This window comes from Natator depressus, chromosome 22 (assembly GCF_965152275.1).
Source record: "Natator depressus isolate rNatDep1 chromosome 22, rNatDep2.hap1, whole genome shotgun sequence".
Classification (NCBI taxonomy): Eukaryota; Metazoa; Chordata; order Testudines; family Cheloniidae; genus Natator; species Natator depressus.
The window spans coordinates 19,048,192-19,073,264 of NC_134255.1; the positions used below are offsets into that span (position 1 = coordinate 19,048,192).

Consider the following 25,073-nt stretch of genomic DNA (forward strand, 5'->3'; position numbering starts at 1 on the left):
TATTTCAGTTCAATAACTAGTTCAGTCAAAGTTCAAAAAACAGTTGGAGTTGAAAAAGCAGAAAAACTTGTTTTCCTCCTTCAATCTATTAATAAAAACCAGGTATGAGAGGGCTGAGATCTACTAATTCTAAAATCTTGAAGACCAGAAAAATTGGTTCAATTCCCTAACCACTACTTTTGTTTAATAAGTTAATTTTAAATGCAAAACATATTCTGAAAATCTTTTTATTTATTTTATATCCAGCACATTTAAGGTAGTTTTTAATTAATAAAAACAAAATTAAAAAGCTGCTTTTGTGCATTTTTTACTGAATTTGAATTTCCATCCAAATTGTACCAAATCACAAGTAAAAAATTAATCATCATCTGGTTAATAAAAATTTAAAAAGTAAGAATCTGAATAAATGTTTAAGCTATATGACTGCTTAAATAAATGTGTATAGATATAGCATATCCTCCTGGTTAGCAAAAAGAAGCAACAGATTTCAGTGTACAGGCTGTATTTAGTTGCAAATCAACATATTTTAATGTTTACCAACAATGAGAATCAACATCTCTTTATGAAAGTAACTAAAGTACAAAAGCAAAGCAAGATTAAAATCAGTTATTTAAATCAAGGTTTCCTGCATGCTGATTTAAATCATGATTAAAATTGGTGATTTAAATCACTTTGGTTTAAATCAATCCACCCTGCTGGGTCTTTTATGTCCTGCATAACCTGTGGGTATCGATGCCAGGCCCCTCTAGGGGGAAACTGGGAGATTCTTGGTCCGCCCCTGTGCTTCAGAGAATGTCTTGTTCTGACACAGACATCCTGGTCAGCATCTTCCTGCATCCAGTGCCCTTGGAGACGGGGTATGCTGAGAATTTGCTGTCTCGAGATCAGTAGCGGGCAGGGCTCTTAAGGGCTTTCACTTTTAGGACAATCCAGCCACTTTGCCACCAGGAACGATTCTGATTCAGAGGTGTTGGCCTTTGCTGACTGCCCAGCATAGACCTGATTCGGCCAAACCTGTGATGCTGCTTATTGTAGGCTGAGCATGTGGTGCAGACTCAGAAATTCTGTGACCCATCAACCCCAGTACTTCCTTCCCTGCCACCCATAGCTAAATAACAGTGGCGCCAAGGCCATATGTACAGTTGGAAGAAGGGATTGACAGTCTAATAGGTCATACTGGCTGTAGAATGTCCGTGCCTAATCAGATAAAGAATGTGAGCGAGGCCAAACAGCAAAAATTAAGATGTTTGTACACAAATGCGAGGAGCCTAGGTAACAAAGTGGAGGAACTAGAGCTACTGGTGCAGGAAGTGAAACCAGATATTATAGGGATAACAGAAACATGGTGGAATAGTCGTCATGACTGGACTACAGCTACGGAAGGGTATGTGCTGTTTAGGAAAGACAGAAATAAGGGTAAAGGTGGTGGAGTAGTACTGTATATCAATGACGAGGTAGAATGTAAAGAAATAAGAAGCGATGGAATGGATAAGACAGAGTCCGTCTGGGCAAAAATCACATTGGGGAAGAAAACTACTAGAGCCTCCCCTGTGATAGTGCTTGGGGTGTGCTATAGACCACTGGGATCTAACTTGGATATGGATAGAGCCCTCTTTAATGTTTTTAATGAAGTAAATGCTAATGGAAACTGTGTGATCATGGGAGACTTTAACTTCCCAGATATAGACTGGAGGACAAGTGCTTGTAATAATAATAGGGCTCAGATTTTCCTAGATGCGATAACTGATGGATTCCTTCATCAAGTAGTTGCTGAACCTACTAGAGGGGATGCCATTTTAGATTTGGTTTTGGTGAGTAGTGAGGACCTCATAGAAGAAATGGTTGTAGGGGACAACCTTGGTTCAAGTGATCATGAGCTAATTCAGTTCAAACTGAACAGCAGGATAAACAAATATAAATCTGCAACTAGGGTTTTTGATTTCAAAAGGGCTGACTTTCAAATATTAAGGAAATTAGTTAGGGAAGTGGATTGGACTGAAGAATTTATGGATCTAAAGGCAGAGGAGGCCTGGGATTACTTCAAGTCATAGCTGCAGAAGCTATCAGAAGCCTGAATCCCAAGAAAGGGGAAAAAATTCATAGGCAGGAGTTGTAGACCAAGCTGGATGAGCAAGCGTCTCAGAGAGGTGATTAAGAAAAAGCAGAAAGCATATAGGGAGTGGAAGATGGGAGGGATCAGCAAGGAAAGCTACCTTATTGAGGTCAGAACATGTAGGGATATGGTGAGAGAGGCTAAAAATCAAGTAGAGTTGGACCTGCAGAGGGAATTAAAACCAATAGTAAAAGGTTCTATAGCCATATAAATAAGAAGAAAACAAAGAAAGAAGAAGTGGGACCGCTAAACACTGAGGATGGAGTGGAGGTTAAGGATAATCTAGGCATGGCCCAATATCTAAACAAATACTTTGCCTCAGTCTTTAATAAGGCTCATGAGGATCTTAGGAATAATGGTAGCATGACAAATGGGAATGAGGATATGGAGGTAGATATTACCATATCTGAGGTAGAAGCGAAACTCGAACAGCTTAATGGGACTAAATTGGGGGGCCCAGATAATTTTCATTCAAGAATATTAAAGGAATTGGCACATGAAATTGCAAGCCCATTAGCAAGAATTTTTAATGACTCTGTAAACTCAGGGGTTGTACCGTATGACTGGAGAATTGCTAACATAATTCCTATTTTTAAGAAAGGGAAAAAAAGTGATCCGGGTAACTACAGACCTGTTAGTTTGACATCTGTAGTATGCAAGGTCTTGGAAAAAATTTTGAAGGAGAAAGTAGTTAAGGACATTGAGGTCAATGGTAAATGGGACAAAATAAATCATGCTTTTACAAAAGGTAGATTGTGCCAAACCAACCTGATCTCCTTCTTTGAGAAAGTAACAGATTTTTTAGACAAAGGAAACGCAGTGGATCTAATTTACCTAGATTTCAGTAAGGCGTTTGATACCATGCCACATGGGGAATTATTAGTTAAATTGGAAAAGATGGGGATAAATATGAAAATTGAAAGGTGGATAAGGAATTGGTTAAAAGGGAGACTACAGAGGGTCATATTGAAAGGTGAACTGTCAGACTGGAGGGAGGTTATCAGTGGAGTTCCTCAGGGATCAGTTTTGGGACCAATCTTATTTAATCTTTTTATTACTGATCTCGGCACAAAAAGTGGGAGTGTGCTAATAAAGTTTGCGGATGATACAAAGCTGGGAGGTATTGCCAATTTAGAGAAGGACCGGGATATCATACAGGAGGATCTGGATGACCTTGTAAACTGGAGTAATAGTAATAGGATGAAATTTAATAGTGAGAAGTGTAAGGTTATGCATTTAGGGATTAATAACAAGAATTTTAGTTATAAGCTGGGGACACATCAATTAGAAGTAACGGAGGAGGAGAAGGACCTTGGAGTATTGGTTGACCACAGGTGACTATGAGCCGCCAATGTGATATGGCCGTGAAAAAAGCTAATGCGGTCTTGGGATGCATCAGGCGAGGTATTTCCAGTAGAGATAAGGAGGTGTTAGTACCGTTATTAGATAAGGAGGTGTTAGTACCGTGTTAGTACCGCAGGAGGTCAGACTAGATGATCATAATGGTCCCTTCTGACCTTAATATCTGTGAGTCTATGAGACACAATTTTATTCAATGAGCTTTTATTGGCAGGACAGACTGTATAAGTGTTTTATTGGCACGACAGGCTGTGTAAGTGTTGGCAAAGTGTTTATATTTAAAAAAAAAAAAAAAAAAAAAGGCCTAGGTTGCTGAGGTCTTTGCCGGGCAGGTCTGCTCCCCTCAGGATGGGATCACTCCCAGTGTCTGGGGCTTGATCTCCCAGGGCCAGGCGTGTGTCATTCCTCAGCTGGTGGCAGGTAGCTCTGCTGTGTTATTCTGTCTCCCATGGTCAGGTGCAGATTTTCCTTGTCCCTCTGCAATGAGACCTCTCTTATGATTCTGGGTTTTTGAGGAAATCTCTTCCTTGCACTCCCTCATATTTAGGATGTTGGATGGAAAGTGTCTGTGTCTCAGTCTCTCCTCTGTCCTGCTAACTGCACAGTTGCTTCTTTCTGGGTTCTGACCATGCCTTGTGGCTCCCAGTTTGCACCTGGTTCTCAATTTGATGGGAGTCTGCCTTTGTATTACCCATGTCACTATGGCAAAATATTATCTGGTGTGACTTTTCTGGGCAGGGACCTGGCACAGTCCAGCTTGTTGCTGTTCTTGATTTGTTCTTCCCAGTGACAGGTGTGTTGCTGTTTTAAGCATTGGTCAATCACACAAGCTGAAACAAAAGGCCGGTGCTTCCAGATGAAAAGCACAGAGAATTCGGTGTTTGTTTGAGGTATGGAGATCCCTGTGCGTGTGCTGCAAGAGAATTTGGAGTCCTGTCAGGCTGTTGCTGGTGGTTACCTGAATGGGGCAAGCTGACTGGCACAGAGGGAATTACCAAGGGAAAGTTGGTGTCAGGTTTTCTTGGCCTGCCTGTTGCAAATGGGAAGTGCTGTCTTTCCTGTGTGGCTTCTGTCTCTGTTCCCTTTCTTGTTCAGTCATTTGCATTGTCTCTTGATTTAGGAATACTAGACTGAATTAAATAGACTTGCAGGTCTCTGCTCCAGGTGATGAGAGTTCAGGGTCAAGACTTGTGGGTTCTGTTCCCAGCTCTGTCACTGCCTCGCACTGTGACCTTGGGCAAGTCACTTACACAGGTACAGAATAGAGCTTATGATACAAGGGTGGTGAGGCTGCAGGATGTCTGTGAAGTGCTTTGGGATCTTCAGACCAAGTGCACATTGTTGTTATAAAAAGAAAAGGAGTACCTGTGGCACCTTAGAGACTAACCAATTTATTTGAGCATAAGCTTTCGTGAGCTACAGCTGTAGCTCACGAAAGCTTATGCTCAAATAAATTGGTTAGTCTCTAAGGTGCCACAGGTACTCCTTTTCTTTTTGCAAATACAGACTAACATGGCTGCTACTCTGAAACTAATTGTTATTATAATAACCAATTTACTCCTATGAAATAATTCCGCAGGCAGATGTGGTCAGGAATCTTGTATCTGCGGAAGAGCTGATTTAATGGAAATAAATTGAGCTTTGGTCTGCCTGGAACTGATGAGCAGATTAACTTGCCAATCAATCTCTTCTGTTACAGTAACTGGCCATGAGACCATGGCTTTGCCCATTAATTCAGCACTCACTGTGAGCCACTCGTGCCGGGAGTCTGTCTAGTCTTCCAGAAAGCCAGACAATAAGTGCCCCTGATTGGGTTATTGCTCTGGCAGTATTATTACTGCTTCTCCGTCCTTCCCCTTCATGATTCTTTTCATTTATTAAAGGGGAAAAAACCCAGCCACTCTCAATCCCGGCTGGGATCTAACTGTGTCTGACAAATGCTGCAGGCCAGAGCAGTCTGGTTTCAGCTTGACATTTATGTGGCTTCAAACAAGAGCAATACTTTCTCCAGGAAGCCAGCCAGCTGCCTTCTGCCAGCTCAGACAAGTAGTTGGGCATTGGCCATCCAGGGGGCCCAGCTAGCTCTGCAAGCAGAAATTGGCTCCCCGCAGGTGAGTGCCGTCTCCCCCCTGTGTAGAGACTGGGATGCTGTGGCACTACAAGGGGAAGGGATTAGCTCAAGGTCACACAGTAGGTGAGTGGCAGAGCCAGGAATAGAACCTAGGAGCTCTTGAGTCAGGCATCCTGATCTAACCACTTGACCATGTTGTCTCCACAGCTAGAATGACTCGAGTGGCTGTTATTGGCCCTGTAGAAGTCAGGTGGAGACAGGAAGGTTGGTCTGTCCATCATTTGGGTATCAGCAGGCAGTCGATGGCTTGTGTGTGTAGAGGGGATGCACCCTAGAAACTTGTGACCTAGTTGGCTGTTTGTTTCCCTCTGCTGTGGTTGCTGCTGGGAGTGTTAGAGTTGGAAAGGTGCCCTGAGGTTGTGGCTTAATTAATTGGTGTTTGCAAAGTGTTTGGAGATGCTCTGAGGAAGGGTATAGCAGCACAGAGTGATGGTGCTGCTGCTGCTTTTGGAGGTGACTCTGCCCTTGGAGGGAGCTGCCTCCAGACGTGGCTCACCCCAACCCCAGAAAAGTGTGTATGGGAAGGGGGAGCTGGTACTCAGGAGGTGCAGAGGCACTTGGCAGCTTTTGGCCAGCTCACATGTGCAGTGTTTGCTCAAAAAGAGGGAAGACGTCTAAACTCACCTGCTGATGCGGGTCTATCCTGGGGATGAGCTTAAAGGGTTAATTGAGTGTATTGCTTCTCAGAGCCTATGTAGCTGTGGGGAGCGCGGGTTCTATGAGATCAGCATTTGGGACCTTGAGATACTGTGCCATGGATAGTTCTTGCTTGGCGTACGGGGCCAGTTTAATGGGAGCCAGAAGCTTCAATCCACCTTGCAGTTTATTGAGCAAGGAGCTGATAACCACACACCTGTTTAGCAAAGGAATTGGCCATTTGCCACCTGCTGAGATCCCTAGGGTCCTGAGGCATTGGGGGCCAACACAACTTCAGCTTCAGGGGTTTTGGTGGGGGGTGTTAGTTCAGATCCAAGTGGCAGGAACTGTGGGGGGAGCCGCTTTGCATTTATCCCCCATGTCCTGAGGCAAGTGAGTGTCCTGGTCTGGTTTATGGCTGACACATGGTCCCTCCCCCAGCTCAGCCTGCTTGTCCCTGTTTAGAGATGTGTTGTATAGTTCAAACTCTAGACCCCGGGCAAACGTTATGGCAGCAGCTCGCTCCATGCTGGTTAGTTAAATTGTTTCTAAGGGACATTCAATCAAATAATTTAATTATCTTCCCCTTTCCCCCCTTATTGTCCCTGAAACTCTTTGAATCCCCAAGACAAGTCCCCAGAGGCCCCATCCCCAAATCCCACCCAGGGAGCAGCTGCCCCTCCCTCCGGTCTGCCTGATTTCTGATTTTGCAGGTCTTACATGTTCTTCCTTCCCCTGTCCCTGATTGCAGCTGGGGAAGGAAGGGGAGTGTTGACTCTGGGCCTCAGAGAAGCAGGGGATAGTGGCATTTTAGCTGGGAGAGTGAAATTGGAAGTGCTCTGCACCCTGGCTGCTGCTGTAGTGGGAGTGGGAGGCAGATGCTCAACCACATAAGAGGTCTAGAGTTGGCTCTCATTTGCTGCATCTCCCTCCCCTCCCTGCACTGCGGGTTCAGTTTTGTCTACAAGACTCCAGAGGAAAAGACAGGCAGCCCCAGGGACTGATTATTACGTGGACAGGGAAGACACAACAGCCAGTTCCATCTCTGTAGGAGGAGGTGAGGTATGTGCAGCTGCTCCCTGCCCACAGGCAGAGCCAGAAAGAGGATGCATTAGCATCACAGGGCTTTGCAGCCTGTGTGCTGGAAAGAGCTATCAAATGTCACTTGCCTGGGCAATAGGGCTAGTGGGACCCCCGGATAGTTACTGGAATATAATCCCTACGCACCTGAGCTCCAAGGAGATGATCAGCATGGAAGATCACAACGCTTCATAAGGGCAGGGCTTAACCTGAACCCCAGGGGGAATAGGGCGGGGGGGGGGGGGGACGACAATTCAGCACAGGGCCAGCCCTGTGTGCTTGAGTTTCACAAATGAAAAGCTCCAGTAGAGGGCCCAGGACCTGTTACTAAAGCAGCTGTTCTGTACAAAGTAGCTCCAGGCAGGAGATGAAAAAGACTCTTGTATCTGACTGAAGCTGCAGGAGGAATTAAAGGAAGTGGAATTTAGCTAGGTCAGTTGTTAATATTCCTTTTCTTCTGAGATGTGTCCTGGACTCCTAATGGCCCCAGGTAGTCAGGGCCTCTGCTTGGGTCACATCCAGAAGATGGCACCTGCACAGCCCCACGCTGAGGCACTGGCTTGGAGAAGAGCACTCACAGAAGCATGGACATTGCCAGGCTGGCTCAGACTGTATATCTTTCTAGTGCAGCGGTTCTCAAACTGAGGGTCAGGACCCCTCAGGGGGTTGTGAGGTTATTATGTGGGGGGTCGCTAGCTGTTAGCCTCCATCCCAAACCCCAGTTTGCCTCCAGCATTTATAATGGTGTTAAATATATAAAAAAGGTGTTTTTAATTTATAAGGGGGGTCGCACTCAGAAGCTTGCTATGTGAAAGGGGTCACCAGTACAAAAGTTAGAGACTCACTGTTCTAGTGCTTCCTCTCCTCTCCCCTCCCAAAGAGGCCAGTCCCAGCTGCCGCAGTGCATGTATCCCTCTAATGGCTAAGTATGGAATAGCCTGGCTATAGGAAAATGTCTTCTGAAACCTAGTCCTCATGCTTAGAAACTGAAGGGTTACTAGCCCTTATCCTGTCTAATGGAGCTGTGGGTGTTTCCCTTTGCATTGCTGGCACCGCTTCCTACAGTGCCTAGCATTCCAGCCAGCATGCATATGCAGCACACACCTGCAGCGTGGCTCCGGCCTCCACCAGAATGCAAAGTGCTAGTTCCGAGCAATTAGAACTTCCAAGGGGTATCCTGTAATGTGGGGAGTGAGGAGAGGAGGAGGAGGATTGGGAGGTGGAAATCTCGTGTGTGGGCACCTCCTACTGGCAGCTTCCTGCTGAAATGTTTCCTGTGGGAGAGGACAGTGATTTGACACTGGCTCCTGTCCCTTCCCTGTGGTGAGGTTGGCTGTGGTAGCAGTAAATAGTGGTTCCCTATCAATGGCTCCATGTCTAGTTGGCAGCCGATATCAAGCGGAGTGCCCCAAGGGTTGGTCCTAGGGCCGGTTTTGTTCAATATCTTCATTAATGATCTGGAGGATGGCGTGGACTGAACCTTCGGCAAGTTTGCAGATGACCCTAAACTGGAAGGAAAGGTAGATATGCTGGAGGGTAGGGATAGGATACAGAGGGACCTAGACAAATTAGAGGATTGGCCAAAAGAAATCTGATGAGGTTCAACAAAGACAAGTGCAGAGTCCTGCACTTAGGACAGAAGAATCCCATGCACCTCTACAGACTAGGGACCGAATGGCTAGGCAGCAGTTCTGCAGAAAAGGACCTAGGGGTTACAGTGGACGAGAAGCTGGATATGAGTCAACAGTGTGCCCTTGTTGCCAAGAAGGCTAACGGCATTTTGGGCTCTATAAGTAGGAGCACTGCCAGCAGATCGAGGGACGTGATTGTTCCCCTCTATTTGACATTGGTGAGGCCTCATCTGGAGTCCTGTGTCCAGTTTTGGGCTCCACACTACAAGAAGGATGTGGAAAAATTGGAACGCGTCCTGTGGAGGGCAACAAAAATGATCATGGGGCTGGAACGCATGACTCATGAGGAGAGGCTGAGGGAACTGGGATTGTTTAGTCTGCAGAAGAGAAGAATGAGGCGGGATTTGATAGCTGCTTTCAACTACCCAAAAGGGGGTTCCAAAGAGGATGGCTCTAGACTGTTCTCTGTGGTAGCAGATGACAGAACGAGGAGCAATGGTGTCAAGTTGCAGTGGGGGAGGTTTAGGTTGGATATTAGGAAAAAATTTTTCACTGGGAGAGTGGTGAAACACTGGAATGCGTTACCTAGGGAGGTGGTGGAATCTCCTTCCTTCGAGGTTTTTAAGGTCAGGCTTGACAAAGCCCTGGCTGGGATGATTTAGTTGGGGACTGGTTCTGCTTTGAGCAGGGGGTTGGACTAGATGACCTCCTGAGGTCCCTTCCAACCCTGATATTCTATGATTCTGTTATATAGAGGAGAGGTAGGTAGGTAGGTCCACAGACCGAGGCCAGACCGATCCACCAGGCTTTGGTGGCCATTGGTTCCTCCATCGCCAGCCTTTTGGAGAGCAGGCCCTGTGCTGTCGTCTTTCCCCTGGAGTCTCCAGAACTGACTTACAGCTGGGATTTTGTGGGACAGTGCTTGGGCCATCCTGCCTTAGAAACAGGCCGTTTGCCTCATGTGGAGCAGGAGCTGAATGTTTGCTCCCTGGCACATGTTGGTTCTGGCCTGTCTCTGCCCACATGGCCTGGTTGAGTGGAGGGGTTTGGCATGGGTTGGGCTGTGAGGTTAATGGTGCTGTCTCCTTGGCTAACGTGTGCTCCTGTCTCTCCCTCTGGCAGAATCGGAGAGTCTAGTGAATGGCAACCACCAGCTGTCTCTGAATGATGTCCATAAGGGGCAGGGAGTGAGGACCCGGCCCAGCCACAGCTCCCTGGTCAGCTCCATCGAGAAGGACCTGCAAGACATCATGGACTCTTTGGTGATGGAGGACTCGAGCTCTTCCAGAAAAAAGCTCTCTGCCAATGTCCAGTCCCCCGTGTCCTCAGTGGTGAATGGTGGCGGGCACTACTTCTTGTCCCCACCCTTGAGCCCTGGGGCCATGTCTGTGGGCTCCAGCTATGACAACGCATCACCACCCTTCTCCCCGCTTTCATCCCCAGCCAGCAGTGGCAGCTACACTAGTCACTCTCCCAGTAGCCAGGAGCACGGACCGCCCATCCCCCCAGTGGTGCCAGTGAGATCGTCCAGCTACAACCATGCAATGCAGCCCCCACAGCAGCGGCCACTTCCACCTCCATGTGGGGGCTCCAGCCTGGACTTGAGGAACAGCACCATGGACACAAGTGAGACACAACTTGCAGAGAGTCCCAAGATGCAGAGGAGGGCAGTGCATGGCATTCCCCTGAGCCCCACGCCTGGCCAGAGAGCCCTGCAGCCTGAAGGCCCTGGGCTTTCAGCCTTTTCCAGTACCCGGAGAGCTGTTGAGAGCGCACAGCTGGGCCATCCTAACCAGCACATGCCCCCGGTGTCTGTAAGCCTGAGCGACTATGTAACAGGGAGCCCCCAGGCTCAGCCTACCAGCAGCCCCCGGCTGGCACCCAAATTTCAGTCACCATCTGCTCAGAGGTTGAAAATGGTAGCTCTTCAAGAGCGCCCACCCAGCCCCTTTAGGGAGGGCAGGGAGCCCCCTGGCATTGACAGGCACCTGGCCTCCAGCCCCTCCCGGCAGGTGTTGGCAAGAGTCTTCCAGCCCCTGGAGACTGCGGGTTTCATCCACATCAATCAGGACAGCCGCTCTCTGCAGCCCCCTGAGAGTCCCAGAATGAGCAGAAGGAGCGTGGAGAGCATGAGGGACTTGCCTCCCCTCAGCCCTTCCCTGTCTCGCCGGGCAGCACCGCTGCCCTCTGCCTTGTCTCCCCAAGCAAGGACCCCCCAAGAAAGTCCCTCTCAACAGACCAAGCTGGCCAAGGAGGTTCCTGAGAGCCCTCGCATCCGGCGCAAGGCAGCCAGGCCCCTGGAGAGGCATGAAGACTTCTCCTCCTCCTCCTCCTCCTCCTCCTTGACGGGAAAGAATTTGAGAACCAGGAGCCCCTCACCCATCTTCCAGGCAGAACTTGCTTCCCAGCATAAGCCCAGCTTCGGCATCACCCTCAGTCCTGCATACAGCCTGGGGTCGCTGGTCATGCCCTCGCCCCGTCAGAGCCCCCGGGCACAGAGGAAGCTGTCAGGAGATCTGCGGCTGCCTGTGAGTACGAGGGAGCGCAAAAACAGCATCACTGAGATCAGTGACAATGAGGATGACCTGCTAGAGTATCACCGACGCCAGCGGGAGGAGCGGCTGCGTGAGCAGGAGATGGAACGCCTGGTGAGAGGCATGGCATGCCATGGGGACAGGATGGGACGGGGCCTGGTGAGGGGTAGGGCATGGCACAGAAATGGGGCCTGGTAAGGAGTTGGAGATGGGGCATAGCTGGGGAAGCACTACAGATAGATGCGGAGTTTTAGGGCAAGGGGGAGCACTGGATGTTGAGGGAGAAGTGAGGTCTTCTTTAGTCCACGCTCCTTGATACTGTTGCCCATTCTGAGGAGCACAGGTAACGCCACAACTGGATGTTTAGGAGTATCCGGTTTATCCAAGACCCTTCCAGCAGCTGGGAAGAGGCTCTTGATGTTGCTGGAATTGGTTACTGTGATGCTGGCTAGGTTGCTTTGACTTAGACTAAGGTTGATCAGGTCTCAGGGCATCAGTTGGTCATTGAGAGGGTCAGAAAGGAGTGGCCATCCCACGTGGTACTGTTGGCCAGCTGCATGCTGGGCTGTTTTGCCTCCCCTCTGTGCACCATGGGAGGCAGGACACCAAACTACCTGGGTACGTGGCCTGAGCTGTGCTGGTCAGTCCATTCCCTGTGGGATTTGATTTCTGGGTCCTTTCTGCCCTGCCCACTTCAGATTCACATGCTGTATACAACTGGCTGCATCCTCCCACAGCTGGGGCAGCAGTGGTAGGAGCTGCCCCACTCATTAGTCTGCTTAGCAGCTGGGTGAGACTCTGCATGTGACCCTTGCCTGCTTCCCTCAGCACAGCATCCTCAGCTGAGGAGTTAATGTGCTGTGTCTCTGACCTTCATTCCTCACAGCTGTAAGCTCAGATGCTATCATCTGCTGACTGTATCCTGGGCCCCTCCAGTTTCACATCATGTCTGGCAAGTTCGCTGGAGCCCTGGGGGGCTGCTGTCGCCCTTGTTCCCTATCAGAGCGGTGTTTGCTGAGAGTGAGACACTGGCTGCAATGACCCCTTTTCCCTCCCCCTCTGTTCGAGCTGGCAGGCTGCTTTATAGGAGCAATAGCACTGCAATTCCTGCTATAACGCCCATTACACATCCATGGCAGGGGGCATAATTAGTGGTCATAGTAAGGTACTTACTGGTGAGCCCCAGGCTTGTAGCTTGCTATAGAGCCTGGAAAGCTCTTGCCTTGTGTACATGACCTACAGGCCCCCTGACACCCTCAAATGCCTAGCAGGGATTTGTGAAGGGGAGGCAGGAAGCCAACCACAGTGCCCTCCACAGGCCCAGCCTATCCCTCAGATAGGGGAGAGAGCGGCTCTGCTGATGGCTGAGGGGCTTGTGGCATTGGCTACTGGGTTGCTTTGGCCTTGCACAGTCTCCAGGATGCATAGGGTCTGGGATCCTCCTTGTTCTGGAGCAGTTGCCAAGCCCTCCCCTTAGTCTGACTCTGCCTTGTGCTTGCACACACTGCTGTGGGCCTGACCCTGCTGTGCCACATACTGGTACACAGAGCACACGGCACTGGAAGGTGTATACATCACTGGAGAGCTCTCTAGTCTCTCCACTCACCTCACTGGCACTATATGTTCTTGCTGTTACAGTGACCTGGGATTTTTTATACCCTCGGTGATGTTTTGAGTTTAACTCGTTCCAAGCCCAGACCTGCACCCAGATACCAGGGAGCCAGGCAGTTGGAATAAGGGCTTGTGTATTCTTGCAAAGGGCTTTGGAATTTTACTGTTTTCAAACTGCTGTGCATTTTGCTGCAGTTACTAGCAGCTGCATACCAATAATGTGCATAGGCCTCTGAGTATCTGGACTCCTTGCTTATCTGGAGAGATTACCACAAGGAGCAGCACTTGAGCCTCCCTTCTGAATACAGATAACTGGATTATGCAGAAGCCAATATGCAATTAACCATCATAATAGGACAGGGAACCTAATGGATTCAAGTCAGGACAGTGCTGGCAGGTTATGTAGCTAAGTGATCTGCATTTATGTGGGGTGAACTGTAAATCTGCAGAGCCTGTGGGTTGTATTATTGAGTCTCCATGTACAGGGTGGAGTGTGAGCCTACAGGGTATTGACTGGCACGGTCTGGCCTGTATGTATAGGACTTGGAGGCCTCTTCTCTAAATGTAGGCCCTCAGGATTTGCCTGTATGCTCTCTAGGGGATGCCAGACTGGGACTCCAGCTTTCTGCCAAAGTAGTTAGCTGCCTGGGCCCTTTTAATTGCATTGCATGTATTGTGCAGATAATGTTCCAAGGGTCCTGGCAGATGGGAGGTCTTGCGGGCACTTAGGCCCCATATTTAGGCCATGGGATAGAGTTTTTATAGACTAGGCAGCTGCTTGGCTTGGGAGAAGGGTGGAGTTTGCCTAGTGCATCTGTCTCTTCCTTTGTCTGTGTGTAGCCAATAAAGGGGACCAGTCCAGGGTGGTTCAAAGAGATTGTGTAGCAAAACCCCTCCCCTTGCTACCAGGTGGTGTGCTGGGGCAAGCCAGATGGTAGTTGCTGGGCAGAAGTCTCTGCACAGGTAATGGGATCAGGGAAGCACCTATTGACTGCACTGCTTACCTTAGGGGGTCACTGCTGCAGCCAGAGCCAAAACCACCGAAGATGGCGGCTGGCTGTTGAGCTGTCCTTTGTGAGAGCTCATGGAGTGTCTGGTCTGTTTTCCCAGGAGGCTGTCCAGCACCCAGCCATGTGCTTGGGGACAGGGTAGCACAGCTCACCTCCCTGTCCATGGCCTCAGACTGCAAGGGTAGGATTTGACTAAGGCAAAGGGCTCAGTGCCTGAGATCCCTTTCTTTAAGGTAAAGGGTTCCCAGGGGAGTGTAGGGTTTGCAGACAGGTCTGCCTTCAGAATTGGGACAAGTATATGAGGCAGAGGGCCTGGGTCTGGGGTCGAAGTGTTAGCTGTCCCTGACTAGCATGACTCTGACTGGGCTGCATGCTGTGCATGATCCAGGCTTGCTGTCTGGCTGCGCCCAAGGCTGGGGGATGGCCAGGGAGTAGCTCTACTCCTTAATGTCTGGCTCAGGCTGTTGTGCTTTGGCAAGTGGCAGTTAGTCCCTTTCCTAGGTGCTCCCAGAGCTATGGCGTGGAGTGTAAGAGAGTCTCTCCACACCCAACATGGAAGGAATAGGGTGGGTGTCAGCTTCCTGGGTTGGTGCAGGGTATCATCACCCTCTCTATCCTGTGCACTGCAGTGAGACCCCGATTTCCCCTCCCTTCCGTGCTAGGGGCCCATTCCAGCCCTAAAAACTCACCCCTGAGAATGGTCCTTCCATCCCCCAGTACCTCATTATGCCAGCCCAGGAGAGGCTTATGCCACAGCTCAGCTGTCTATGGGTGCCCCTGCTTTGGGGTTAGTGAACACTGCAGCACGGTGCCAGCTGGAGGTTTATAGCGCCCTTGTTAATGTGCTGTCTTGCTCTCTTCAGAGTCGACATTGGGGAGAGCCTGACTCTCCCGCCTGTTCTCTCTGGACCTGTGGGTTGATGGTCACTGTAGGGCTGGGGAGTGCATAAACCCTCAGGCAGTGGCTGGAGGCATCAGGTTGTGGGAGGAGGCATAAGGGGTGAGACAGGCACCTCACAGACAGGATGGGAAGGTTGCTCCTGCATATCCCTGTCCCTCCTAGCAGGAGAGTGAGAGCCTCTGGGCACTTTGTCTGCCCCAGCTATAGGGAGACACTTTCCACTCTGAGCAAGGCTGGATTGGGAGCCTGGGATTCCACAGACAGCTGGGCCGAGGGGGAAGAGGGCCAGGTGGGTGCTGGGAGTTTGCTGTGGGACCAGTGTCAGAGGGATGCACCCCATTTTCTTAGACTATTCAGATTTAACCCACTCCAAACATGGGGCCTGGCTTCCCAACCCAGCCCCTTCTGTGTCTCTTGGCTGAACGGGAAGCTGATGTTGTGCCCTTGCCCCTGGCAGTCTGGTCCCCAGAATGAGAGGGAGGTGGTTCTGAAAGCACCTACAGCTCTGTGAATCCACAGCAGCGGAGCACAGGAATGTCTGGGGCAGTCCAGCTTGGTTGGGGCTCTGCCTGAGCCAAAGGCCAGGCTGTCCTTGGGCCTGGACATCCACCCCCAATATTATTAATCATCTGTGCTATAGTAATCCCTCAGGACTAAGCAAGAATGGGGGCTGCTGAGCTAGGTGTCAGAGCCTGGCAGGCTGCCCTTGCCCCCCCCTTGTGAATGCTTCTGGTGGCCAGCGCAGTGCAAGGGGCCATGAGGTGCCTGGTGCAGGCTTCCCAGGGTAAGGCTATGGAGGGGGCAGCCAGGCACTAGGTTCCTGAGGTGACTATCCCCCTCTTTTATCCAGGGCCTTTCTGTCTGAGGCCATCCCCTCTGTTTCCCCCAACAGGGAGCTGACCTGGCCCACAGGTGGAGCCCACACTCACCCCTCTCTTGAATGTCCTTTGCCCCCTGCAGTGCTTGCCCCCTGGGTCTCCCAGCCTGTCTCAGCCTCTCCCAGCCCAGTCAGGTCAGGATCATCAACCGCCATTGCACCCATGGGGAGACGGAGGCACAGGGAGGGTGTATATCTTGCCAAAGGTCATGCAGCATGTCAGTGGCACAGCTGGGAATAGAACCCAGGTGTCCTGATACAACTGGGTGTCCTGACTCTGTCCTGTGTTATAACCACAAGACCATAATTCTCCTCACCCAGGCTCAGAGGAGGATGGGGGATCCTTTCTCCCAGGCTCCATCTGGCTGGGGTGGGGGAGGGAGTCCTGTTTACTCAGAACTGACTCAGGTTGGAGCTGCAGTTTGCACTCAGACTGCCTGATTCACCGTCCAGAAATAGCGCTGTGTAGTGTGCGTGGAGAGCCATGCGGCTCTCCAGCCTGGGGCTGTAGTCTATGTAATTAGTCTATCTCTGACTCCCAGCCGGTCACGTGTCTCCTGCGGGGCAGCGGGTTGGCACCCTGCATGGGGTGGTGCTGAATCCAGGTGGGCGAGAGGGTGAAGGTGAATTGCTTCCCTGGAGGAACATCTGACGGACCATGAAAGTGGGGCTGGATCCCTCTGTGAGTATGTGGACCTGGGGGGAGGAAGTTATGTGGGGGTGGGGCTAGCAGGAGCAGCTGTGAGCTGGGTGCTGAATCCATCCCTTTGAGCCATGGGGAGCACTTCTTTTGTGGCTGCTGCAGTTCACCCCCTCAGTCTCTAGCCAGGGTCAGTGCAGGTTGGAAAGGCTGCTGCAAGGCTTTTTGTGCACCACTACCCCAGGCTTTCCTTTGTTTCCCTCCCTTTCGTTGCTCTGCCCAGACCTTTGCCCTGTTCTCCTCCCTCGCTCTACCTGGGCTGGGAATGCACCTGGAGCGGAGTGGGTGCTTGCGCGGCTGTGCTATTTCAAAACTAAACTCACTCTGCTCTGTGGTCTGTCAGTCATTGTTCAACAATGGCCCAGGACTGGAATAGCAGGGGGCTGCAGGTTTGTACTGAGGGCGCTGGCAGAGCTGTGGGACGGAGGTCGGTCTTCATTGTCCCTCTGATGCTATGTGTGGTGCCTGCTGCTGTACAATCAGTCCCTGATTTTCATCCCTTTCCCAAAAGCTGTCAAGGCCCAGTGTCTGCCATCTGGGCTCTTCAGATTCTTCATCTCAACTTGCAGAGCTGTTTAATTGTTGGCAGCACCCTTTGTGGCATGTGACCCGTATCTCTGTGGGTCCATCAAGTCACTGGCTTCCCAGACCAGTTGAGATTGGCTGTGAGACTGAGCTGGTCAGGGTTGTGAGTTTGTATCTGCATATGTGTGTGTGCACACAGCTATTCTTGCTTCCTTAGCAGTCTCCTGCCACTGATTCACAGGACAGCACTGGCATCTGCAAAGCTGGTGGTCACTCATGCGCCCAGGCAGGTGATGGGAGCAGCCTGTTGGGAAGGAGTAGAGGCTGAAAACTTTTTGGAATAAATTCCTGGGATTGGGATTGTCAGGCCTTGGGGAGTGGTAACAAGGGGTTGCAGGCACTTTTGGTTGGGTAGGGCTGCTTGGGAAAGCAACTCAAGGGGTAGCCTGGTCCCCTGCATACCAGACAAGTGCTGTGTGGCTGGTGGTTCCTTGCAGTGGGGATGGGTACCAGTTAGGGAGAGAACATGGATTAGTGGTTACAGCAGGGCACTTAGAACCTGGAGTTCTGGGATCATCTTCCTAGATTTTCCTTGGACCTGGTGTGTGGCCATGTTAACCTGTATGAAACAAGTGATTCAAACAAACCCTTCCTCGTCCCTCCCCTTCCTGTACATTGGAGTGAGTAATAGCACTGTACTCTGGCCCAGAGTCAGGAGTGTCAGTGAGCAACATCTGGCAGAGGGCATGGGCGGGGCCAGGAATGTGTTAGGACAGGTTGTGTTGTGTGCACACTGTGTAACTAATGAGTGACGGGGGCCACTTGTTCACTCAGGTAAACCTGGGGAGCTCTGCAGGCTTTTAGATAGACATGTGTGTCCTCTCACCTCCCAGGAGTGTGTTAATGAATGAGAACCAAGTCCCTCGGCACCAGGTGGGGATTCGTGGAGCCTTGGAGAGGCACAGTCCTGCCCCTCATGATCTACCAGGAGTTGAACACTTCACTATGATTAGGAAATGACTGGTCTTGGCATGTCTGTTTTGTCTCTGTGCTGCTTCTCCTTTGGGGGGAGGGGATTGCTTGCCTTTTGTAAACAGGTGGTCCCATCTGGGGTGTGATTTGCAGCAGTGTACTAGAGCTTGAGACGCTGTAGGTAACCTTGGACACTGCAGAGAGAGGTGGGGAAGGGGATGGGCCCATGCATTCTGCTCCCCAGGGTGACTAGCAATGTAGATAAATCCCTGCTGTGTGAGTATGACTTTTGTCCTGAGAACATCCCCTTAATAATACGGCACCAGCTTCTGCTTGGTTTCCTACCCCGGTGGGAAGCAAATGCTGCCAGACCCTGGGGGCTCAGATCATGGGAGGGAGAGTGCTGTGGAATCAGTGATTCTGGAGGGAGCTGGCAGAAACAAACCCTTCCTCTGGTTGTTGCAGAAGCAGCTGCCCCAGAAGCATGTGGGATGCTGTGTCGGGGTTGATTTGCTGGTGGGATTCTAAGAGGATGAGACATTTGTTGGGGTTCCCTTGTTTTCCTTTTCCCCTCCTCAAATGTCCTGGAGCAGCTGGATGGGCTCCACTGAAAGCAGTGTAGGCTGCTCCTATATCTCCTTCAATCCCCACTCCAGAGATAGGCAGTCTGGCTCCACACCCATCCAGTGGAGAGGAGGACTCTAGGTGCCTCCCTCTGGGCTATGTGGAGCTGTGCTGCTGAGCTGTCTCAGTGGCCAAGGCATGAAGCTCAGATTGAGCTTCACAGCTCATCCAACATCTCCAGGTGCCCTTCTGCAAATGCCTTGATACAAATCCAAGTCCTGGGAGAAGCCCTGCTCTTGAAACAGCCCCTGGCACCAACAGGCAATTGTCTCAGGTCCCTGGTTCAACTGAAGAAGTGCTTTAGTCTTATTTTGGCTTTAAACCAAACTTAGTTCTGTTTAGCTTTAGTTGCTTAGGAATCAGTTTAAGCTAAATGGCACTCAGAGCATCCACACTGGCCTGCTCCAGTTCAACTAAATGGGTTTAACAAACAATTTAAGCTAACCCAGTACCACTTTCTCATGTATGCCCAGACTCTGCCCCATGCCCTTGCAGCAGCCTGGGGAGGTTTCTTCCAAGCCATTCCCTTATGCTGGGGCCCCTTGTCTCTGGTTCTGAGCATAGTCAGAGTGACTCCTCAAGCCGGCAGTTCAGGTCTGTGAATGCAGCACCGAGCTGCCTAAGCCCAGGGGGTTACGGTGTCTTGGTGCACCCTGCCTGTTTGTCTGCAGCTGGGCACTCCCTTCTGTGTGGTCGAATGGTCTGAGCATCAGGCATGGAGAGGGAGCTCCTGGAGTTGCAGAGTCCACTGAGTTCCTCATCCTCCTAGGTACCAGCCTGCAGCTACACAACATACATCTACACTGGAGTAAGAGACCTGTGGCACAGCTGCAGCTGGGCCTGATCAGCTAATTTGGGCATGTGGGGCTTGGGCTAAACATTACTGTGCAGATGTTCAAGCTCAGGTGGGAGTCTGGCCCCGGAACTCTCCCACCTCGCAGAGTCCCAGAGCTCGGGCTCCAGCCTGAGCCTGGACATCTAGGCAGCAGTTTTACAGCCCTGCAGCCCGAGACCCATGAGCCCGAGTCAGCTGACCTGGGCCAGCCACAGGTGCTTAATTGCTGTGTACATGTACTCAGAGGGTCTTTCAGCCACGGCTTTTAAACCCAACCTCCTGTCTGCTCTCCATGGACATTACAGATCCCCTCAGCACAACTGGCAGCAAGAGAGGTTCATCCCCACGCACCGGAGCCAGAATTTCTCCTCCCATCATTTGTGGGCTGGTTAATGTCATCTGCCCCAAAGGCGGCTGCAATTCAGTGGGACTGCACATGCATCCTGGAGGATCCCAGACTCCCTGGGTGAAGCCCTGTTAGCGAGATGCAGCTGGATGCCTCTGTGTTGAGGATCCCCTGAGAATGCATGGGGATACACTTTCCCCATGTTGGCCAGGCTAGAGATGGGGAGGCTTTGGAACGAGCTTCCCTTCCTTATCTGGCTCACTGCCATGTGATCCAGGCCCGGTTATGCATGCTAGAAATGACATGGCAGCAGGAGATGGGAGAGATGAATGTTCATGATGTCTGGGCACTTTAGTGGGAGAGCTGTATTAAGGCTTGGTCCAAGTAGGTGTCTGTGTCCCCTGTTTCTTCCCCCCAGGACTCAATCCCATCTGTCAGGCCCAAAAGAACAAGGCCAGTATGCGGGGGAGCAAGGGGAGGGGGATCAGTGTTTTAGTCCAACACAAGTGTCACTTCAGGAAGTTTGATGTCACAGGGTGATGCAGGGATGGAGTGCAAGGGGGGAAAGCCCAGGGCAGTGGGGCCTGGGTTCACATGCCTTCCAGTTCCTGCTTGCTTGGCCCCCCATATCTGTGTGAGGACCCATCCCAGCAGGCAACCCACCCACCCCTTCCTCCCTGTAACCCTTGCCCAGGAGCGCCAGCGCCTGGAGACCATCCTGAACCTGTGTGCGGAATACACCAGAACTGATGGCATCACAGACACAGGCAACTTGCACCAGCACTTCCCAAGTGACGGAGATGCCACCACCAACATCCTGACAGCCAGGAGGCACTCCAAGGGCTCAGCCAGCCTGGCTGCCTTGGGCCTTGGCAAGGCCATAGTGGAGACTGGAGAGGTCACAGGGCCCCAGCAGAGGGAGAGCCTGGAGAAATCAGATGAGGAGAATCTGAAGGAGGAAAGTAGCAGCACGGAGAGCACACACCACGAGGTGAGGGGAGACAGGGCCCAGTGCATGGAGAGCACCCACCATGAGGGATGGGGGGTCAGGGCCTCCCCAGCATGGAGAGCACCCACCATGAGATGGGGGGGTCCCCACATGGCACAGAGCACACACCACAAGGTGCGTGTGGGCGGGGCCCACAGCACAAGAGAGCACCTGCCCTGAGGTGAGGGGGTGGAGGTTGTTGGGTTTTTTTTGGGGGGGGGGGAGGGAAGGAATGTCCTGCAGGGGACCCTACTGCTGCTGGACTCAGATGTGCTTATGACCCGATCTGGGCATGGGCAGTGGTGGGTTTCTGGGTGTATCAACACAAAACCCCATGTATGAGACTGCAAGGTTGACTGGTGGTACAGCAGAATCCCATGGGGGCACTGGTAGCAGGCGCTGGGTGGAGGGGGCTGTCACTGTGCATGCTCCCCTCCCTTCATTGAGAGTCACACATTGTGCCTGATGCATCCTCATCTCTGCCCTACCTTGGAGGGCTGTCGCTGGTGGGCTGATGGGGGTTGGAGTGGCTGTGAGCTCTGGGGCAGGGCCCTCTTTTTGCTGAAGTGTTGTGTGAACTCCCTACTCTGCAAATAGCAAATAAGCAGTCCCCCAGTGATGTCGCCGTTTCTCCCAAGCAGCACGAGGACTCAACGGGCTCCAAGACCAAGGAGGCTGCCCTGCTGGAGGAGGAGTGGGTGCGGGTGCTGGGCCATGTGGATGAGCTCAAGAGCCATGTCAAGGAGCTGGAGCAGCAGCTGCAGGAGTCATCCCATGAGGTGGAGGGAAACCCTTTCTACTGCTCCTGGGGTGGGGGAAGGGTGCAGGACACTCACTGGGGGCCAAGGTGGAGCCCGGCCCGGCTCTGCTCCCCTTAGACTGGGGAAGGCAGGGAAGGGAACCCGGACCAGAGCCTTAAATCTGACCCCTTCAAAGTTTTGTTTGTTTGGTGGGGGAGGGAAGAATGGAGGGTCAGAACTAACCCTGACAGGTTGGGTCTGGCTCTGACTTGAGGCTTCATGGGGCCTGTCTCTAATTCCCATGTTTGATGGAGCCGAGATCTCATGGGGAGAGCATGTGAAGTCTGAGAACCATTGAACCTGAGCCATTAGCCTCAGCGCTGACCTCCATCTGGGCCTGACCCAAAACCAGTTGCCCTCCTTGGCTTATCTCTGCCAGCAGAGCCATGTCCCACCCAAGCGTTGCTGTGCCTCTGGGGGGCCTGCGATGAGGCTGGGAGATGAGGGCTGGCGGGGGCAGCACTGCTGTGACATGGCTGTGTCTGCCTAGGCGGAGATGGAGCGGGCACTGCTGCAAGGGGAGCAGGAGTCGGAAGTGATACAGCTGCAGCAGGAACAGAAGATCGTGCAGCAGCTGCAAGAGAAACTATGCGAGCTGGACTCCAGCATCCAGAAGGAGCGGGACAAGGTAAACCCCAGAGCTGAGAGTTCCCCTGTCTGTGCCTTGGAGCAATGGGTGCAGGGTGCACCCCCAGAGACCCCCCAAGGGGCTGCTGAATCCCAGGTCTCCTCCCTGCTGGAAAGTGTTGTTCCTGCGCACATACTTCTGGCTCCGATGCCAAAGAGACTGACCTATCTGGTCATCTGCTGATCTTGGGGGAGAATGGCATAGGTTCTGTGCACTGCACACACCGGCCATCCGTCCCCAAGAAAGCCTGTGTCATCTGCCTCTGGGCCCCCCTTCTCAAAGGGTTTGCCATCACCTGGTGGGCATCTAAAGTGCCATTTCCATGAGGAGGGGGCTGCCCCAGGCATGTTCGCCCCCAAATAGGAGGTGCTGGATTTATTGCAGCCAGCTTGAGACAGCACTTCCTCTACTCAGAGCATTTCCCTTCTCTCTGCCATTGTCTGGGATCCTGGTGTGGACTGGCCACTGGCTTGGGAGTTTTGTCAGCCTGTCTGGGGTTGGAACTGTCCATTCTTGGGGCTCTGGTGGGGGAGGGCAGCTCCTTTCGGTGCTTGGGGTGCACTTTGGGAGTCACCTTTGCACTCATTGAACCTTTCCACAAGATGCCAATCTCTGGAGCTTTCTCTGTTGGCCTCAGCCTTCACCTGGGCAGCACATGGGTTACTTGTCCGTCATGCCCTCTTGCTTCCTGCACTGGCCTTGGTGTATAAGGTTTTGCAGTGAGTTTGTCAGTTCTCTATATGCCCCACCAATCGACAGCTCCAGGTGCTTGTGTGCAAGTGGTGATGACAGCTGCAGTGCTTAGCTTGCTGGAGACTCTCGTGTCACTCCATTTAAAGCATCATTCAGCTTTGACCATGATGCCACCAAGAGGTCATTAATTTCCCAGCTTGTTGCCTGAGACGTGGTTCCCAGAATGCTGGAGAGAAGGGGGACAAGAAGAGCCAGAATGCACCTTCCAAAGACCATTATCTCAGCCTCCCTTCCAGTTCTGGGGTCTTGCTTGCTGTATGCTTCTTAACAGGGGAAACAACACCTACACACCCATGCAGAAACGCGCACAACTCCAGAAAGACATCTGAATGCAGCTTCCTCTGTGGTACCCATTGCAACCTTCCAACACTCAACCCTGAATGTCCCCTGCAATAACCTCTGCAGGACAAACTGTACCCCCATTCCCATCAGAAACTGCACCAAAACCGCCTTTCCTGCTGATGATTTCTGCCCTTCTCAGCAACAGAACCCTCTGCTGGTGCCCCCTCAGAACTGCATATCCACACAGGGACCTATCTCAAGGAGTCTTGTTGGAGACGATCCATTCCCATGCAGGAAGGTAACTGACTGCACTGGAGTGCAATCCCAGGCTTGCCCGGAATGCGTCACTCTGTGGAGCAAGGATCAGTGGGAGCTGAGCACATTCCCAACAGTGAGATCAACTTTCACTCTCGTCCAGCTCTCTTAGAACCTTTGCCCTTGTCCCTCCAGGGATTCCATACTGTCCCACACAGTGAATGGATGTTTGTGCGGTCCTTGCCCTCTCCATGGCAACCCAGTGGGGTGTAGCCATGCTGGCACCAAGGCTAGAAATGCACCAGGTCCTGATTCATTTCATTGGTGACTATTTCTGAGGCTGGACGAGGTGAAGCCTCTGAGTGGCAGGATGCAGGCAGCCCCTCCTGCACAGATGCAATGTGCTGGGATTGGTTTTTTTTAAATTTTACAGCCCTTTTGCAAACCATGCCTAGTGAAACAACCAGCTCCATATGGAGTCAGGAGAGGGACTAAAAGAAACCACACTCCCAAAGTCTCTGCCGTCTTAACCCTTCGCTTTCCTAATCAGTCAGCACTAACTCTTTCTAATGGCGCCCGCTCTGAAATGTGTCTCTAATCCCTCATGCCTCTGCATGCTATGGGGCCCCCATAACCTCCAGCACTTGTGCACACTGCAAACACCTGGGCCTAACTTGGGTAGCTGTTCTTTAGCAATGCTGGTTCCTTGAGACACGTACTCTGAGCTGCCCTGGGACAGGAATTGGTGCTTCTGGACTAGCACCTAAATCCACCTGTTAGTATAAATTCAGATCTCCATTAACCCTGTGGGAGCATGTGAGAGAGAGAGAGACATGGGTCACTGTTTGTAATGTTCCTGGTTTTTAAATTTCCTTCCCAACATTTAACCACATGGTGCAGACAGAGGAGAAGGTGCAGGGGGCACTTTAGGGACAGTCAGAGTAACCGCAGCTGGACATGTGCCTCTGGGAATATTGTTTGCTTTACACAAAATATGATGAAAAATCAAAGCTAATAGACTTTGATATTTGACTTGGGTTGAGAATTCAAGCTTTCTTACATGATCTTTATTCACCCTGGTTTGAGTGAGCAGCATGAAAATCAATTTGGCTGCTCCTCTGACCAATTAGACCCTCTCTGTGACAGCTGTGTGACTGCTTACCAATTGTTAGTGGCATAACATCCCTGGATCCAGGTTAATTTGGGGACACAGTTGCCCATTCTAGCCTTGCTGTAACCAGCTCCTATGACCCACTTCTGGTTGTAGTGTAGATGGGTTCCTGGTGTATCTAGTAGCCTACCCTGTGGGGCACTGATATGCACAGAGAGAATGGATTCTCATGTTGATAGGGTCTCATGCTCTGACTCTTTTGGTTACAGTGGAGTGTTTCCTGGCCTCTTGCTAGGAGTTGGCAGAGGGAGAGGGGGATTGGGTTAGCTCCTCGGAAGATGTTACTCCTACGTTTTTTTGCATCGTGATTC

At 51.3% G+C, this 25,073-nt stretch overlaps 1 protein-coding gene across 4 annotated transcripts in view; it reads left to right on the forward strand.

The window, feature by feature from the left end:
* PHLDB1 (pleckstrin homology like domain family B member 1) overlaps positions 1-25,073 on the forward strand; it is a 117,280-nt gene that overhangs the window by 57,023 nt on the left and 35,184 nt on the right. For 3 of the 4 annotated variants that reach the window (XM_074936833.1, XM_074936834.1, XM_074936836.1), the window contains exons 6-9: positions 10,073-11,598; positions 20,580-20,876; positions 21,515-21,652; positions 22,164-22,301. In XM_074936833.1, coding sequence (XP_074792934.1) covers positions 10,073-11,598; positions 20,580-20,876; positions 21,515-21,652; positions 22,164-22,301 — 2,099 coding nt within the window. Of the gene's footprint in view, positions 1-10,072; positions 11,599-20,579; positions 20,877-21,511; positions 21,653-22,163; positions 22,302-25,073 lie in introns of all 4 variants that reach the window. The other variant, XM_074936835.1, reaches the window with a different exon arrangement.